The 20,307-nt window shown below is 42.1% G+C and overlaps 1 protein-coding gene across 3 annotated transcripts in view; it reads right to left on the bottom strand.

Annotated features, from left to right (window-relative positions):
* LOC121859756 (myosin light chain kinase, smooth muscle-like) overlaps positions 1–20,307 on the bottom strand; it is a 90,093-nt gene that overhangs the window by 20,101 nt on the left and 49,685 nt on the right. For all 3 annotated transcript variants that reach the window (XM_042356742.1, XM_042356743.1, XM_042356744.1), the window contains 7 exons: positions 17,704–17,818; positions 13,137–13,337; positions 11,335–11,504; positions 9,984–10,127; positions 8,370–8,522; positions 7,615–7,752; positions 7,232–7,462 (listed from right to left, as the gene is read on the bottom strand). In XM_042356742.1, coding sequence (XP_042212676.1) covers positions 7,232–7,462; positions 7,615–7,752; positions 8,370–8,522; positions 9,984–10,127; positions 11,335–11,504; positions 13,137–13,337; positions 17,704–17,818 — 1,152 coding nt within the window. The remainder of the gene's footprint in view (positions 1–7,231; positions 7,463–7,614; positions 7,753–8,369; positions 8,523–9,983; positions 10,128–11,334; positions 11,505–13,136; positions 13,338–17,703; positions 17,819–20,307) is intronic.

The following is a 20,307-nucleotide window of genomic DNA, read 5'->3' as shown; positions in this document are numbered from 1 at the left end:
GTATAACCTTGGGAACTCGGTTCCAAATATAGTAATAATGCTGAGGATTTTCCTCACAATTGCTGTTAGTGTTGCTACCTGTGAGAGGAGTTTTTCGAAACTAAAACTGATCAAGAATTACTTAAGATCTACTATGAGCACCTTGCGGTTGAGAAATCTTGCCATACTGTCTATAGAGCGACAATTGACAGATGAAATAGTTTTTGACAATGTCATTGAAGAATTTGCCAACAAAAAAACAAGAAAAGTTACTTTGTAGAAAGTTGTAGTTTTCATTTCAGAAATAAAGATGGTCCTAATTTTTTACACTTTTTTACTTTTTTCCCTATCCTATATGTCGTTTTTGCTTTTTGTTTAACTGTTACTTATAAAGTTTAAGTATGTTTGGTGTGTATTTAAAGCATACTATATTTGAGTATGTGAAAGTACAGTAATATTATAATGGTACACAAACTATTTAATATATATATATATATATATATATATATATATATATATATATATATATATATATATATATATATATATATATATATATATATATATATATATATATATATATATATATATAAGAGTGAGTCACTGTGCAATATGTATTTTTGTGGGGGCACGGCGGCAAACTCAAGGGCCGCCCCGTGCGGCACACACTCTAGCTACGCCACTGACCTTGACACTAAAGCCCTGCCACCAAGACAGAGAAAAAATTATCATAGTAACAATAAAGATTATTATCGTTATCATCAAGCCAACGATTAGAATTATATCACTTTGTAAACTGGGCTTAAGCCTAAGAAGATTCTTAGAGTCTGCACCCCCCTCCCCAACAGTGACAGCTGTCAAACACCAAGTGTCCCACAGGTGTAAGTACGTAAAAGGAAGAGGAAAGTTTGTGACAAGACATGAATAAGTGTAGGGAATCAGGGGCTAAAACTTCAGCATCACCAGGAAGTTTGTTGATATGCAATTACTGCAGGGCGAAGTCTGATGCACATTATGCGGGTCTGGGCTCAACAGTGCCACTAGGAATACAAGGAGACCACTACACATGAATCATGCGGCGGTCGACAAAGTTGAGAAGAAAACCCAGAAATTCAAGACGTGGGTTTGGTCAAACCATAAGCAGGACAGGAGGATGTACACAAGAGCCAGGAACCAAGCAAAGTCAGAGTGTAGAAGGGCTGAAAATAAGTTCCAGAGGCTAGTTGCAGGTGAGGTAAAGTCAAACCCAAAGGCACTTTACCGCTATGCAAAGTCAAAATTAAAAACGAGAGTAAGAGTATCGGACCTGGGGCTTGAAGATGGTACTTACACAGATTCTGACCAGGACAAAGCTGGGGCATTGAACAGCTTCTTTTCCTTGGTGTTCACAAGAGAGGATGCGAACAATGTTCCTGTGTTTGAGGACAGATGGTACGACACAGCACTGACCCACATTGTGTTCACACAAGACGTTATAAGAAATAAACTGTCAAAGCTAAAGGCTCATAAAAGTCCCGGACCTGACATGGTGCATCCCAGAGTGCTAAGAGAGTTGTGCAACGTACTTGCAGAGCCTCTGAAGATCCTGTTCAGTAAATGCCTGGATGAACAAAAGGTCCCCAGTGATTGGAAAATGGCTTATGTGAGTCCTAACTTCAAGAAGGGCGAGCGTCACTCCACGAACAACTATAGACAGGTGAGCCTAACCAGCATAGTATGTAAAGTACTTGAGAGCATTATAAGAGATGCCATGATGGAACATATACTACGAAACAACTTTGTAAATGATTGCCAACACAGTTTTATGCTGGGGTGCTCCTGCTTAACACAATTACTCAAGGTACTGGATATTTGGACCCAAATTCTGGAACAGGGTGGTAATATCGACAGTATTTACCTAGATTTTGCCAAGGCTTTCGACAGAGTACCCCACGAAAGGCTGAAAATTAAACTGGAAGGGGTACGGGATTCGGGGAAATGTCCTAGCGTGGATCGGAGACTTTCTCCATGACCGCAAGCAGTGTGTGTGTGTGTGTGTGTGGTGAATAATTAATGGCACGAAATCATCATGTGTACTAGTCACAAGCAGGGTACCACAGGGCAATGTATTGGGCCCGCTGTTGTTTGTTTGCTTCATAAATGACATGCCTGAAGCTGTATATTCGTCCATACAAATGTTTGCGGATGACGCCAAATTATTTCGGGAAATTAAGAACCAAGCAGACTGTGAAGAGCTGCAGAAGGATCTCTGTGAGCTTCAAGAATGGTTGAAGAAATGCCTGTTAAGATTCAATGTCACACAGTGTAAGAGGCTGCACCTGGGATATACCAACGGTAAGGAGGCGTATCATGTCCCAACGGGATGAAGAAACTGCATTAATTGAGACTGAATGTGAAAAGGACCTAGGTTTGTACGTTGACAATAAGCTGAAGTTCTCGGGCCATTGCGAGAAGAAGGTAAATCGGGCAACTAAATTATTAGGGCTCATGAGAATGTCGTTCAGATATCTAGACGGTCCGTCTCTTGTAATGATCTCCAAGAGTGAAGTGTTTCCCCGTCTGGAGTACTGTCACCCCGTCTGGTCACCGAGATATGCTAGGGGCTGTCAGTTGATTGAAAATGTCCAAAGGAGGGCCACCTCAGCTACCCTGAGAGATTAGAGAGCCTGAAATTGCCTATAACATAGTTTATACTACAGGTGGACAAGGGGAGATCTAATTGAGGTGTACAAGCATCTTAAAGGGCACTACTCAGTCGAGTGCCCTTACCTGGAGCTGGCGGACACTCGCCCCACAAGGGGTCACAATTCAAGGTTGAACAAGCCGCAAGTCCAAAAACTGTGAGGGTAACTTTTTTTGAGTGAGAGTTGTGAACTGTTGGAACAATCTGCCGAGTGTGTTGTGACGGCACCGAGTGTGAGCTGTTTCAAGGCCAGACTGGATAAGCACTGGAGCAGGTTCAGGTACATTCAGGAGCCAGTGCATGCCCAGTACTTGCCAACAGTGCATAACAGAGATGTAACCGATCGCCCAAGCGGCAAACGAGCCGATCAGTGGTGAAGAAGATAAAAGTAAAAGTGAGTGTTTAGGGAGGCGCTGAATGCAGTAAAGTATGAAGGATGTTGCTGGTATTGCCCTAACTGCAAAATCAAAGTAAATGAAGTATTTAGAGATCACAGGGGAACGAGATACTTAGAGACAAAAATAGAGGATGCTAAATCCGTGTTGGTTGCCAAGCCGGAGCAGGATGGGAAAGAGATCCTCACTAAGACTGGGGAAGTAGCTGACAGAACAGAGGAAGTAGTTAAGAAGAGCAATGCTAAGGTTGTAGCAGGGACACAGAAAGTGCTGGAGAATAATGCAGGTTCTGAACAGGTCCTCCGGTGGCTAGGGACTCTGTAGAAGTGTGTTGAAGAGTTGACACCTAGTAGACCTACCGATATGGGAGAAGAAAAGAAACGGGAATGTTCAGAGTGTAAGAACAACATAATAGTGTTTGGAGTCCCTGAAAGCCAGTCGAAGGAAACTGAAACTTGGAAAACGCACGACAAGTTGAAATTTCGGAATATTTGTGATGAGGCACTGAAATTATCATCTCCCACTCAGGACATGAGGAGGCCAGGATAAAGGTAGGAGGACAAGCCCTGCCCCCTCAGGATCACACTAGTGAGTGAGGATAAGAAATTGGAAGTTATTCAGCATGCAAAAAATTAGCAAGGAGCGATACATTTTGGGGTACGGTATATTCTTAAACCCAGATCACACGGTAATGCAGAGAGAACAGCACAAAAAACTCCTGGAGTTCTTGAAGCAGATGGAGGAGGAGTCGATGCGGAACGGGGACGGACGTGCAGGGGCTATTTACAGAGGGAAGATAGTGGAGGCAAATGCACCAGTTCACAGCCAGGGGACAGCAGGTCATCTCTGACCACAACTCACAAGGGATACAGCAAACCAGGCAGCTGCAGAGAATGGAGGGGAGCCAGAGTAAATACCAAGACCAGAGACATTACACTACTGCGGGTACATCAACCTGATACAGTCAGTGTTGTAGAACTGTTGTACAAAAACAGGAGAATTGAACCGGAAGAATGCGAGTTCAATATAGATGGATAGGACTCATTTACAAACCTTTCCCAAGAAACTTGCAAGTAGGGTGTGGTTATTTATGCTAGACAAGACCTTAGAGCCAGCCAGGTGAGGGTGCATGAGAGGATATTTTTGAAGAATCAAAGTGGTGTAAAATTAAACTGAAGGGGAGAGACTTACTCATTTTGGGATGTACAGTACCAACAGATCCCAAAACTGTAGCATACTAAACCAAAAGAACTTAAAGAGCCTTAATTAACAATTTAATGGTGCTAAACCTTAGCCACCTCCTTTTCATGGGGTACTTTAATTATGGCGACATTGACCGGAGAAATGAATTCACGCCAAATGACCATAATCCAGCCACTCTTTTCGTAGAAACTCGGAGAGACAATTTTCAATTCCAACATGTTAAAGATCTGATTCACTGCAAAGGGGAGCAAACACCCAAACCACTGGACCTCATCATAACGATTATGGAGGGTATGGTTGTTTTTTAAAATGGCAATCTAAAACGTCCAAGTGAGGGAGCGGCCAGTAAGATATGGGAGGGAGGCTCTTTTTTGTGATTATTTTTATAATTAAATAAAGCGGCAATGCTGCAAAATTTTAATACCCCAAAGTTTATAGGCTAGCATTGCCTCAGCTGAAGCTACAAGAAAAGAAACCGTTAATAATTCTTTCTCATACATCTTTAGGGGTGGCAACGAAAATTTCATGACGTTAGAGATTCGCAAGTTCGAATTTATTTGAAGTAGTGAGGGAACACTGTTCCACCTACCAAAAATAAGTAAAGGAATGCCGTTTCCACTCGTTCCCACAGCACTACACCTCTGTTCACATCCCATGATGATGCATATAAATACCTGTAATAAAATGTTGGACTGGAAAATGAAACCTAACCTTTGGAAATCTTCTGTCAACATCTTCAGATATAAATACTGTTATGCCATGGCATAATTTTGTATCATAATTTTGTAAACCAATCTGTTTTGATTGTTTTCTGTCCCATGAAGCAGTTATTTTGACAAATTTAGTAAGACCGTATGAAAGAAGACCAACAAGGTGTTACAAATGCCAGAGGTATGGCCATCTGGCAGGGAAGTGTCGAGCTCGGGAGGTCTGTTGCAGTTGCAGGATACCCGGGCACCAGCTCACCAACTGCTCGTCGGCCGCCAAGAAATGCGCAGCTTGTGGTGGCCCTGACTCCTCCTCCGACCAGGAGTGTCCCAAGTGGAGGGAGGAGTGTATGGTGGCTAAGCTGAGAAGCAAGAAAAAGCTGATCTACAAGGAGGCTCTCCTTGTAGTGAAGACCGAAGAAAATAAGATTCAAGAAACGAAAAATCAAGACCCCAGAAGACCACAGAAAAGAAGCCAGAATTAAATAAGACCGAAGAAACAAAAAAGCCAGATTTAGTAACAAAAATTATCAGCGTTTTTAGACTTTTACGAGAATATACCAGAACATGACCAAGAGGAAGAATGGAAAATGAAAAGCATAACGAACAAAAGGAAGAAGACCAAAGAAAACGACTCCGGAAAAAAACAGCTTCGGCCGAAATAGCCTAAAGGCGAAGTGGAAAGTAATCTCCAAACCTGCCTGCCTCGAGTCAATCGATCCCTTATGTTCATAGTGTAAAGAATAATATTAGAAGAACATTTGAAGACAATTGTTGTGCAAGTATTGTGGAACTGTTGTGAACAATATAAAGTGAAAAGACAAAGGAGTTGTACACTGGTAGTGTGCTGACTATATATTTGAATTGAGAAGCCCAGCTGTAAAGCCATTACCTTAACAGTGTTGTGAAGGATTAATGACTATTAAAGAGGCTATAGTGCACAAGTGTGTTTCTGTGATCTGGAGGAAATCTACCTGCTTATTGTTTGTCTGTACACTGATATCGATCGTCTGGAAATTACCGGAGACTGGCGGGACAGCCATTGGTAATTCGACAAGAATTGTGAGATACCTACGGCTTCTGTATATACGACCCTGGCCGCTGATAACCAGTGGTGGTAGGTGAGTAAGCGGTGAAAGGAGGGTTGTAACAATACAATATATATATATATATATATATATATATATATATATATATATATATATATATATATATATATATATATATATATATATATATATATATATATATATATATATATATATATAGTTCAGACTATTCTAAGACACTTTTCTTCAATGACATTTCCATCAGAAATTTATATTTTTCGAGTATTTTAATCGATAAAATTACCAACAATATTATTTGTTTAAATGGGAAGGGTTTGAAATTAAGGAAAAATGTGGTTAAAATACTAATAATAACATTAAACAAACCTTTAAAAAGCTGATCTAACATTTCCTAACCTTTAAAAATCCTAGAATTATAAAAAGTTTACCTTATTCATGTTTTTGGTGTTTAGTAGGTGATGTCTTAAGTTTTTAGTATATGTTGTTGTTTTCGGTGTTCAAAGGTTTAGTGTTATTTTTAGTATTTTACCCCACATTTTCCCAAGACTTCAAAGCCTAGCCCACTTTAACAATATTGTTGATAATTTTATCGATTAAAATACTAGAGGAAAAAATTTTCTGACGGAAATGTCATGGAAGAAAAGTGTCTTAGAATAGTCTGAACTATGAAAAAGAAAAACAAAATTAACTAAGAAATTGAGTTGGGCCCACTTATGCAAATTTATCTTAATTGTTTCCATAATAAACAAATACAGTATACTGCTCTGTACTACAATACACTAATAATAATAATGATTTTTTTCGGTTAATATTCGTCCATTGGCTGTCCGCAGGTTCTTGCCACGTTTACTTGAGGCTATACTCCTCACTTTGAGTCGCTTGTCTCCTCCTTTCGTCCTCCTCCTCCTCCTTGTATGTTAGGTTAAGCAGCTTGGTTCCTTTGGTATGAGAATAGTTTTTGTGTGTTTTTTGGCGCTTTACTCAAATCTGACCTCCATTCTTGTGCTAATTACCGGTTTGTTAAATATGAAAATGTAATATTTTTTGCAAAAATCCCTCATTTGCACAAGAAATGAAGGTCAGATTTGAGTAACACAACAAAAAACACCAAATAAACCTATTCTCGTACAAAAACCTGAGGATAGCCAATGGACGAATATTTAACTTTTTCTTCTTAAATCATCCAAAACTCACCTTCTTCCGCCAGGATACAACAGGTTCTGGCTTCCCAGTAAACACAGCAGTGAGGGTGGCTGACTGGCCCTTTAGTACTGTCATGTCCAATGGGCCCTGCATGATTTCTGCCCCAGACTCCTCCTCCTCCTCCTCCTCCTCCTCCTCTTCTTCTTCCTCTTCCTCCTCCACTTCTTCCTTCTGCTCCTGATGGGTTTCGGTTATCTGTATTGTTTTCTTTGCTATGTCGGTCTGTAAAATAAAAGAAAAAAGTATGTGATGGATCTTATGAGTAAACGTCTTGTTATTGTTTGTAACATCAGTTTATTGTTGACACCTTATTTGAAGCATGACAGAGAAGTGGCTTTTTTAAACAATTACAAATGGGATTAGATCCCACAAACCTGCAAGTGGTCTTTGTTGTTGTGGTCGTAGTCCAGTTCACTAACATTGGAGAGAGAGCTGCTGCAGCCACTGGCAGAATCCCGGAGACTGGCGCTGCCATAGGCTGAATCTACACTTCCTACAGCCATGTTGGTTACCTGCTGACACAGTTACTCCATTGAACCACCTTGCAAATTCATATCAGAATTTTACATAATATTATTATATTTTCGCCTCCAGGCCCTGATGTGGGTCATTGACCTGTGCCCTGGTGGGCAAATCCCCCCAAAAAATTTAAAACAAGGGAGTGAGCAATAAGTTAATGTCTTACACTGTTCCTCCCTCGGTAAACATTATTAAATGCAGGTCAAGGGTGTAATTTTGATGCCACAGAACTCCCTTGAGTCGAGACATCATGTTATACATCAAATATTGATTTACATAAGAGTACGGTACTGACAAAAATAACTGTGTGACAGTAATTTGTCATTGATATTGCACTAAACCATTTAGTTCAGGCTGATCATCCCACTCATCAGGTCACGCCATCGAGCATTCGGACTTTTTGATCGACTTAAAAACTTATATAAACATAACACCCACAAAGGCTCCCCCATAACTGCACTTTAAGTTAACCACTGAACTCAGCGGGTCATCATAATCAGTAAGTTCCTTCACCAAAACCAATATATTCATCTTTACTCTCGACAAGTTTCAACTAGCACACAAACCAGACATAACCATCACCTTCAACACATAAGGTAACATAACTTGCCTCCTTCAACATGGGTCTTATCCTGGGAGCAGGGGATGTGGAGGTAAGAAGTGACGTGGCTGTGGATGAGCCATTGCTGGCGGCACTGACGCTTGAGGAACTACCCGAGGAGGTCTGGCCCTGCTCAGTCCGCCTGGGAGTGTATGGTTGCACCTGCAGTATACAAGAAATTATATGATATACATGTTATTTAGATCGATGTAATATTGAAAGTGGGTCCCATAGACATGACTGCTCATGAGACACAGTATAGATACTGTATACTAAGCCTTTGGTACACAAGGAAGCAGCATAGCCTCACTACACTCGACTAGCAATCACTCCCTACGTTGTAAACGTACGTATCCATTTCCAGCTGGGTGAACTAGGAGTGTCTGGGTATTGAACCACTGACCCATGGATCAGGAGGTGACAGCTATGTCCACTCGACCGTGCACTCCATGATGTAATATTTAAGTAGTTTAATTCATCTAAAAACAATGAGATATTTGGCCATTATTTTATAGTCTCTACTTCCACTTGAGTGATATAACCTGGTATAGGGCTCTTCCCTGATAACCATGGGCCTCACCAATTACCCATGGGCCTCACTCATGACCCAGGGGCCTCACTTGTGACCCAGGGGCCTCACTCATGGGACCTCACTCGTGACCCAGGGGCCTCACTCATGACCCAGGGGCCTCACTCGTGCACCAGGGGCCCCACTTATGGCCCAGGGGCCTCACCCATGATCCAGGGACCTCACTCATGAGCCAGGGAACTCACTCATGCCCCAGGGGCCTCACTCATGACCCAGGAACCTCACACATGACCCAGGGGCCTCACTCATGACCCAGGGACCTTACTCATGCCCCAGGAGCCTAACTCATGCCCCAGGGTCCTCACTCATGCCCCAGGGGCTTCACCCATGCCCCAGGGGCCTCACTCATGCCCCAGGGGCTTCACTTAGTGACCCAGGGGCCTTACCCAAGATTCCAGAAGCCATGCCAATGACCCAGGGGGCTCACCCATGTCCTTGGAGCCTCACTCATGACACCGGGACCTCACTCATGTCCTTGGAGCCTCACTTACGACATAGGGGCCTCACCCATGTCCTTGGAGCCTCACCCATGTCTTTGGAGCCTCACCCATGTCCTTGGAACCTCACTTACGACACAGGGGCCTCACCCATGTTCTTGGAGCCTCACCACGACACTGGGCCTCACCCATCCTTGGAGCCTCACTTACGACACAGGGGCCTCACCCATGTCCTTGGAGCCTCACTTACGACACAGGGGCCTCACCCATGTCCTTGGAGCCTCACTTACGACACAAGGGTCTCACCCATGTCCTTGGAGCCTCACTCATGACACAGGGACCTCACTCATGCCCCAGGGGACTCACTCATGCCCCAGGAGACTCAAATCATGACACAGGTGCCTCAATCGTGCCCCAGGGGCCTCAATCGTGCCCCAGGGGCCTCAATCATGCCCCAGGGGCCTCACTCATGACACAAGGGCCTCACACATGAAACAGGGGCTTCACTCATGACACAGGGGCCTCACAGATGACACAGGTGCTTCACTCATAACACAGGGGCTTCACTCATGACACAGGAAGCTCCCTAATACTGACCTTCAGAGTGGTGGACGCGGTGTCTGACCCGAGACAGTTTTCAGCGACCACGGAGATAACCCCGGAGTCTGTAGAGAGGGAGTGAAGGATACCCAGGGTATGAGGCACCGGCTCCTCAATACTCACGTCATCATCCATCTCCACCTGTCACCATCAAAATATAATATGAAGGTCAGTTTATGGTGTACGTGGCTGCATTTAGAGCCAGACCAATTCTTGTCTTTCCTGACATTACTAATATTTTCTGTCATACAAAAACATTTATGCTTACAACTCAGAGCTTAAAACAGAGTTGATGAATCAACCTTTATGACTCCACATAAACTAGATAAAGGTAAGAGAGAAGTATAAATCAGTTACATAATTTACACTACCCTCAAAGTCATGTTTGAGGAAGATAACATAGTATAACTGGTCTGCTCGCTCGGGATAATTTCCTGTAGATTGTTTTGCATGTAAATACTCTTGTATCTTTCTCCATGCAAGTGTGGTAAATCCCATTAAAAAGATAATGATTTTTATGAATAACAAAAACAATTCCATCACATTAAGAGTTTGTGTCTGAGGGTCAAAGATGCCATGATATTTTAATTTAGTAAAGTTGCAATATGTATGTATACCAAAGTGTCAACAATATACCCCAAGTGCTATTAATATACTGCAAGTGTCAACAATATACCCCAAGTGTCAACAATATACCCCAAGTGTCAACAATATACCCCAAGTGTCAACAATATACCCCAAGTGTCAACATTATACCCCAAGTGTCAACAATATACCCCAAGTGTCAACAATATACCCCAAGTGTCAACAATATACCCCAAGTGTCAACAATACCCCAAGTGTCAACAATATACCCCAAGTGTCAACAATATACCCCAAGTGTCAACAATATACCCCAAGTGTCAACAATATACCCCAAGTGCTATAATGTTAAGACTCTGAGGCTCCTCTTTGATGGATAATATCTTGATGTTGTTATGACATAATGTAAGTGTTTTGGTCCACGTCACTAGCTAGGATTTTATACTATAACCTGCAATATATATATATATATGTGTGTGTGTGTGTGTGTGTGCGTGCGTGCGTGTGTGTGTGTGTGTGCCATTGAACCCAGTCACTGTGTTACATGTGAACAGTTGAGGCTTAAGTGAACAAAAACCTTTGCATTTGTAATGTATTGGTAAAATTAAATGTTTTATGTACAGCATATACTTTCTGTATATGGTTCACTGCTTCTAAGTGATGTTATACTTATTAACATATACACTAATAATTATACTACAGTATATCTATAAAAATTGTTGTACCTATGGTGATCCCCTCCCTCTATGTAGTGGTGGTGATATACCTTGATCCTGGGTGTAGGAGTCAGCTTACGGCCATCACAGTACCATGTGAGGGTGGGTTGCGGGGAGCCATGCACAGCTACACAGAACCTGGCAGCAGCTCCCTCCTCCACTTCCAGGGGCGTGAGACAGCCCACCACCCGCGGAGCACTAGACTGGGCTGCGCGGGGATCTGTACCAATGATATACTGTATGTATTTTTCTCTGTACCACTGATATACATTATATATTTTTATCTATATTAGTTATTATATATATATTGATCTGTACCAGCAATATATTCCTTTATCTATAATTACATGTTTTTACCATAATTTTTAATATAGTCAACTTTTAATCACACGTAACTCAGTTCACACACTTTACTTCGCTCACAACCAAGATTACTCAATGAACTTTAACTTAAGTGAAGATTTAATAGATTGACATTTTTCTTTTAATAAATATTTTTTAAGACAATTATTTAAGGACTAAAATTTCTTATAAATGGATGAAATATCAGTTGAGCTTAAAATGATATACAAGTAATACGCTGATTACACGTCTGTTGTATTACGAGGTTGAGAGGTACTCTGAGATGGCACTTACTAACAACACTTCTGGAAATAAAACAATGTGTTGATTTTTTTTAAATACATTAAATTTACTTCTTAATACAAAGTAATTATCACGTTGGAGTAAATGGTGGCAGCAAGTCCTTGAGGATGTGATTGCATAACACTTGATGTCAAATAAAGCTGGGAAGACTACTCTGCCACTCCGGACCACAGTACAGCCACAAGACTACTGTATTGGCATGACCCTGAGCTTCACTTCCTCACTATCATACACTTAATCTCACTGGCTTGTCACTGATAAGAACCAGGATATGTGTAATAAGAACTAAGGAGTAACTGTTGACTCGGTGTTATGGTTTTTAATTTTACATCACAAATATTTCGAAGCGAATAGTCTTGCCAGGTTTTGGTTATTAGTGTTTCACAGTTTCATTAATATGTAATTTAAATTGCGCAGTTTTGAGTTAATTAGTCTTATTTCGTATTGTATACAGCTGTTCCCACCAATATGGACATTAGCCTAAAGACAACCTACCAACAGAGGCGACGATTATCAGACACAACTGGTGAATTTGGAGCTGTTATGTTCTAGTCCACCTTTTATCCTCTTCGCCACTGATCGGCTCGTTAGCCGCCTGGGCGGTCGGTCACGTCTCTGATATGCACTGTTGGCAAGTACTGGTCTTGAAAAAGCTCACACTCGGTGCCGTCACAACACTCTCAGACAGGTTGTTCCAAGAGTTTACAATTCTCACTCCGAAAAAGTTTGTCCTGATAGTTTTTTGGACTTGTGGCTTCTGCAACCTTATGCTGTGACCCCTTTTGGGGCGGGCGTCCAAACTATTAAGACTGATTAAAGGTCCCAGAAAATTCGACCTGTCGCCTTGCCCATAATAACTAATATATCAAATTTGAAAAGTTGTATATTTCTGGGATGGTTTGTATATACTGACGTTGTTGACTCTCTTTGCTGCCCTTGTCTTGACTGTTATGACTTATGTTACTTTTTAATTGCAGAACACAATAGGATTTAATTTCATGTGTTGACATTCTATTTGGCTGCACACAGCACTCATATAAAATAAATTAATTGGAACAACTAGTATTTTTGGAAGAACTTGTATGCCAGGTTACATGGCCACTATGACAGTGTTAGTCTGTGATTAAACTTTCATCGTGGTTATACCTTTTTTTTTTACAGAAAGCGTCACAACCCAACCCAAGGTCATCTTGGCCTTGCTGCCTACCATGGACGGTGAGTCTGCAGTAGCAGTGGGCGTCACCATGAGCATTATAAGCCTCGCAGATATAGACGCCGGCGTCCTCAGGGAAGACATCACGAATCAGCAACGAAAACTTGCCGCTGGTATCCTCCTCGTAGCGGAAGTCCTGGGAGTCGGGGATCTCTTGGTCATTACGGACCCACACCACCTTCATCGGTCGTGACCCTGCCACACAACACACACCAGATTATAACACGCCCCTCATCGAACAAGTCGTAATGGTAAGTTCTAAGTTGTACAGAGAAGAGTGTAGTTATGGGCGCATTATAATACTTAATTAACCAATTAACCTAACTATAAAAAAGCCTAGTTTAGACAATTATGCTAACAGCTTAGACCATTATGCTTATGGTTTAGACCATTATACTAAAAGTTTAGACCATTATGTTATTAGTTTAGTCCAATATGCTAAGTTAAATAAGTTAAGTTTGGTTTGGTTGAATACGTGAGTCCAGACTAATGTTGTCAATGTGTATAAATTAAGAGCTTTAGCAAAATCTGACCATGAAGTTAACATTCTAAAATACAATTTACAGCCCCACCTGAAAGAAAAATGCTATGGTGAGTTATTGAGGCATTTAATAGCTATTACTACTACAGTCAACAAAACAGTGAGAAGCCAAATACTTTAATGTTCAATTTAGTCCATTGTCTGCACAGGTGGTGCCAGGTGAGTGTTTTACAGGCTGGTACTCTTTTGAGAGTACATACAGAAGCTCGTGTGGTTGCTTCATCGTTAAGCGCATAATATCAAAGCCAGCTTTATGACATGTTGCACACTAATGGATGGCCCTGAATCCACTCTGGTTGTTACACAACTCTTAACACCAACCATCACAAATAATTTAATGAATAAACATAAACCTGCCACACTAAAACTAGCCACACACCACATGAATGAAAGACAAGAAACTTCACGTGATCAAAAAAGGAACCTGACATAACTGGATTCAGAGCTGGTAGTCTAACTGTAGATACGATGCATGGAAGAGCAAGCGAGACTGTGGAGACAGAGCCACAGAAAGCCTGATGACTGGTTTAATAAGAATGATCACTGGACGGTAAGATTGATAGATACAGATACACGATAATCTGGAAGGGGAGTGAATCTAGAGGAGGTGTGCAGAGAAAGTGCGAGCAGAAAGGGATCTGATGGTGAGTTTTCTGCAATACCCCACAAGTTGGGCTAAGTAAAGAAATGAAGGATGAGTTCTGCGATGAATTATTGCATGTTGTGTTAGAGCTGGTTGAAAGATAGATCATAGTGTTGGGTGGTGACTTTAATGGTTAAGTCGGGACACACATTGAGGATAATGAAGGTATGCATGATGGAAAAGGCTATGGCACAAGAAATATTGAAGGAGAAAGAATATTTGAGAACGGACATGTAATGGACATACAGTGGTTGTATTCAACACGATGTTCAAGAAAAAGGTGAGTAAATCGATAACGTACGAGTTTGGTGGAACAAAAACAGACTGGTTACTTACTCGTTAGCAAATCAGATAGGAAGCTTGTTATAGCAGGGGAAGAATGTGCCTTGTAGCTCAGATTGTTTGTGTGACATATTGTTTAAAAGGTGTGTGTGGTGAGTGAAGGGACAGAATGTAAGAGAAGCATTTTACATTGAATTGAGAAGAGTAGAAAAATCCGGTGAGAAAGATAGTGTACCAAGTTGACGAGGCCAAAATAAAAGATGTTCTGTTGGGTGCAGCTAACAAGACGTCTGGTTGGATGAAGGGCCCAGCCAGGCATGCAATAGATAGAGCGATAAGGGAGAAAAGAAGATTGTATAAGGCCTGGAAGAGGAGTGATAAAAATGAGGGTTACATGGAGGCCAAGCATAGGGCAAGAAGAGAGGATATGTTGAATAGTGCAGACGCACGAGGAAAGGTTTTCAGAATAACCAGGAAAATAATGGGTAGAAACATGTATGTTGTTGGTGAACAGTGTGAGAAATAATCATGGTTGTTGATAACGAGGAAATCAAGGATACCTGGAGAAAATAGTACGATCGATTACTGAATGGAGAGTATGAATGACAGCCTAGTGGCAGTAGAACCATGGATTGGAAGAGAATGGGTGGAGAAAGCAATTGACAAAATGGAGAATGAAAAAGCGGCTGGAAGTTCTGGGATTGTTGGAGAAATGCTGAAAGTACTAAAGCCTCAGGTGATGATGTAGACGTGTCAATTGTGACCAAATTGGAGAAATTGTGATCATGAATACTTACATGCAACAATATTTTGCGTGTAGATTACCTATCACATGGAGCAACTTTTCCATACTATTACATTCTGAAATTCAGAATTTTTTTTTATCTAGTCCAGAAGTAGCTGAAGGATGATTCGGGGGCTGCTGCCTTTAATGGCAGCAAGAGGACCTTCCCTCCAAGTGAAAGGAAGAGTGTGTGCAACTGGTGTGAGAAGTGTGATGTTGTGTGTCAGTGAAACATGGGAAATTAAAGACAATGACATAAATAGACTTGAGCGAGCTGTAATGGTAATGGTGAGGTGGATGACACTGAAAGACAGGAGGCCCTGTTCAGAGCTAAACGGGCGAATGAGTAGTGAAAATATTGGCAAAGTCCTCCTGTGTAGAGGTTGGGATGATCTGGGAATGTGGAGAGAACGGATGAGACCAATTGGGTCAAGAGGTGCACGAGTCTAAATGTGGAGGGGAGGAGAACCAACGGTAGGCAGAGAATAACAGAGAGGGAGGTTGTAAGAAATACCATTTGAGTTAGGAGCCTGAATAGAGAGACTGCAAGAGACCGTGCAGCATGGAGAGCTGCCATTAGGTAAGCACAGCTAATTCATACAAGTGTAGATAATGGTCGTAAAACGGTGGTGGTCGTGATGATTTTATTTCCAATTAAAGTCTGACAGCATATTCTCCTATACAATTACATTAATCCATATAAAAAACTCTGGTGATGCAACAAGCAAAAACTAGTTTGAATGATATTTGAGAAGCAGACCACAGAAGTCAACTAAACCTACCTCACGACCCAACATAGTTCGGATGGTCTGCTTCCTAAGTGATTCTCAAACAGCTTCACTACTCTGCAAGGTTTACACTCTTTAAATAAAACAGAACAATCTGGTAACAAATCCCATTAAACCTTTAGACATCTCAACCGTGGATAGTAGAACAACGTAGTAGTGACACACCCTGGCACCTGTAACAACAGTAGTGACACACCCTGGCACCTGCAACAACAGTAGTGACACACCCTGGCACATGTAACAACAGTAGTGACACACCCTGGCACCTGTAACAACAGTAGTGACACACCCTGGCACCTGTAACAACAGTAGTGACACACCCTGGCACCTGTAACAACAGTAGTGACACACCCTGGCACCTGTAACAACAGTAGTGACACACCCTGACACCTGTAACAACAGTAGTGATACACCCTGGCACCTGTAACAACAGTAGTGACACACCCCTGGCACCTGCAACAACAGTAGTAACACACCCCAGCACATGTAACAACAGTAGTGACACACCCTGGCACCTGCAACAACAGGTAGTGACACACCCCAAGACCTGTAACAACAGGTGACACACCTGGCATGGCAACAAACAGTGGTGACACATTCTGGCACCTGCAACAACAGTAGTAACACACCCCTGGCACATGTAACAACAGTAGTGACACACCCCTGGCACTGCAACAACAGTAGTGACACACCCTGCTTTTCTAACAACAGTGACACACCCTGGCACCTGCAACAACAGTAGGCCATTCTGGGCACATGCAACAGTAGGACACACCCTGGCACCTGCAACAACAGTAGTGACACACTCTGGCACATGTAACAACAGTAGTGACACACACACCCCTGGCACCTGCAACAACAGTAGTAGCAATAACACACCCTGGGCAGCCACGTAACAAATTGGTAGTGACACACACCCTGGCACTGCAACAGTAGTGACACACCCTGGCACCTGCTGTAACAACAGTGGTGACATGCCCTGGCACACATGTAACAACAGTGGTGACACACCCCTACCTGCAACAACAGTAGTAACACACCCCTGCACATGTAACAACAGTAGTGACACACCTGGCACCTGCAACAACAGTAGTGACACACCCTGGCACATGTAACAACAGTAGTGACACACCCTGGCACCTGCAACAACAGTAGTGACACACCCTGGCACATGTAACAACAGTAGTGACACACCCTGGCACCTGCAACAACAGTAGTGACACACCCTGGCACATGTAACAACAGTAGTGACACACCCTGGCACCTGTAACAACAGTAGTGACACACCCTGGCACATGTAACAACAGTAGTGACACACCCTGGCACCTGCAACAACAGTAGTGACACACCCTGGCACATGTAACAACAGTAGTGACACACCCTGGCACCTGCAACAACAGTAGTGACACACCCTGGCACATGTAACAACAGTAGTGACACACCCTGGCACCTGTAACAACAGTAGTGACACACCCTGGCACCTGTAACAACAGTAGTGACACACCCTGGCACCTTTTACTCACCTGAGAGCTTGACTGTGAGTCTGACCTCATCACCATCAAGGACGGTCAGATCCTGAAGCCGTCTGAGGAAGTAAGGTGGCTGGTCAGCCATCTCCTTGTGGTTCTCCACCATCACCTGCACAACACCCAACACTTATTACAATCAGTTCTCACCGGCATGCCCACATGATCACCAACCAATGAGTCTCTGGGACAAGACGGTATCACTTACTGACAGGGGTCTGGGTTACCCAAATATCTGAGAAATTTATATTGAAGAAAAAAAAATTCTAAAAAAATAAACCAAACTAGGGAAAGGTATTAAACTTTCGGGATTTTGTTTTTCCCGTTTTTTCTGCCGTATATAAAGACGCTACTTACCACGCGATGACGCCATATATTTTTTCGCTTTAACTGTTTATGTGAGAATGAACGTTTCATACTCAGTAACACTTCCATTTTTAAATATTAAGAAACAACAACTTGAGAAATTTTGTTGATAAATTCTTTCTTACATTAAAAGTATGCTGTACATATAAACAAGACAATAATTCACAAGTTTCGTAATAATGGTTTGATGAAAGAGAAAAACTTTACACATTACTTTTATTTATCCTCTTTGCCACTGATCAGCTCGTTAGCCACTCGGGCTAACGTATCTGTTACTCAATGTTGGCAAGTACTGGGCATATACTGGCTCCTGAATGTATCTGAACCAGCTCCAGTGTTGGTCAAGTCTGGTCTTTAAACAGCTCACACTCGGTGCCGTCACAATACTCTCTGGCAGGTTGTTCCAAGAGTTCACAAATCTCACTCCGAAAAAGGTTGCCCTCAAAGTTTTCTGGACTTGCAACTTCTTCATCCTTGATCTGTGACCCCTTGTGAGGCGGGCGTCGGCCAGTTCCAGGTATGGGCACTCGACTGAGTAGTGCCCTTTGAGATGTTTATACACCTCAATTAGGTCACCCCTTGCCTGCATGTATTATATAACCTAGGCAATTGCAGGAGCTCTAATCTCTAATTGCAGGCACCAGTCAGGTAGCCCTCTTTTGGACATTTTCAATCAACTGACAGTCCCTAGCATATCTCAGGGACCAGATGGGGTGACAGTACTCCCGTCGGGGAAGCACCTCACTCTTGAAGATTATTACGAGGGATGAACCATCTAGATATCTGAACGACCTTCATGTAAGATCTAATAATTTAGTTTCTTGATTCACCTTCTTCTCACACTGGCCCGAGAACTTCAATTCATTGTCAACATACACACTCGGGGCCTTTTCACATTCAGTCTATATTAATGCAGTTTCTCCGTCCTGTTAGGACAAGTGATACGACTCCTTACCGTTGGTACAACCCAGGTGCAAATCTTACACTTCGTGACATTGAAACTTAGCAGTCATTTCTTTGACAATTCTTGAAGCTCAAAAGATCTTTCTACAGCTCTTCACAGTCTGTTTGGTTCTTAAGTACTAGAGAGCATCATAAGATATGTCATGATGGAACATTTACAATGAAACAACCTTGTAAAGGATTCCCAACATGGTTTTATGCTGGGACGCTTCAGCTTAACACAATTACTCAAGGTACTGAATGTTTGGACTCAGATTCTGGAACAAGGAGGTAATATCGACAATACAAATATATATCTAGATTTTACCAAGGCTTTCGACAGTGTACCCCATGAAAGGCGAAAAATTAAACTGGAAGGGTACAGGATTCGGGAAGTGTCCTAGCATGACCGCAAGCAGTGTGTGGTGATTAATGGCACGAAATCGTCTTGTGTACCCATGACAAGCAAGGTACCACTGGGCAGTATACTGGTCCCGTTGTTGTTGTTGTTTTCTTCATAAATAACATGCCAGAAGCTATACACTCCTCCGTACAAATGTTTGCGGACGATGCCAAGTTATTCAGGGGAATTAAGAACCAAACAGACTGTGAAGAGCTACAGAACGATCTGTCAGCTTCAAGAGTGGTCGAACAAATGGAGGCACATCACATGTTCCAACGAGACGCAGAAACTGCATTAATAGAGACCGAATGTGAAAAAGACGTGTGTGTGTATGTTGACAACGAATTGAAGTCACAGGTCATTGGGAGAAGAATGGGAATCAAGTGCCTAAACTAGTAAGTCTTACAAGAAGGTTCTATCTCATATCTAGACAGTTAGTCCCCCATAACGGTCTTCAAGTGTGAGGTGCTTCCCCATCTGGAATACTGTCAGTTGATTGAAAATGTCCAAAGGAGGGCCACCAAACTGGTGCCTGCACTGTGCACTATGGCACCTCAGTTATCCAGAGAGAATAGAACGCCTGCATGTATTAGCCTCTGTCTAACAGACAGTAATGGTTATATAAATTTGGGCTACATGTATTTTGTTAATATAATTACTACACCCACGGTAATTAAACTATGAGCAAATGTCTAGTGATGTATGTCACATAATCCCATTGTCTTCCAAATGGCCTTCGCTCATAGTTTTAACTACGATGATATCCGAAATTATTTGTGCATATTCTATTTTCTTAATGTATAGGAGAAAAGACCATTTGGGTTTGCAACTTAACCCAAAAACATTTATTAGTGTTACTTCCAGTATACCTCTAGAGCTAAATCTCCAGG

The sequence above is a fragment of the Homarus americanus genome, unplaced genomic scaffold, assembly GCF_018991925.1.
Source record: "Homarus americanus isolate GMGI-L3 unplaced genomic scaffold, GMGI_Hamer_2.0 scaffold27231, whole genome shotgun sequence".
NCBI lineage: Eukaryota > Metazoa > Arthropoda > Malacostraca > Decapoda > Nephropidae > Homarus > Homarus americanus.
Note: the sequence above shows the minus strand (reverse complement) of the source record. Positions and strands in the feature narration are given on the sequence as shown.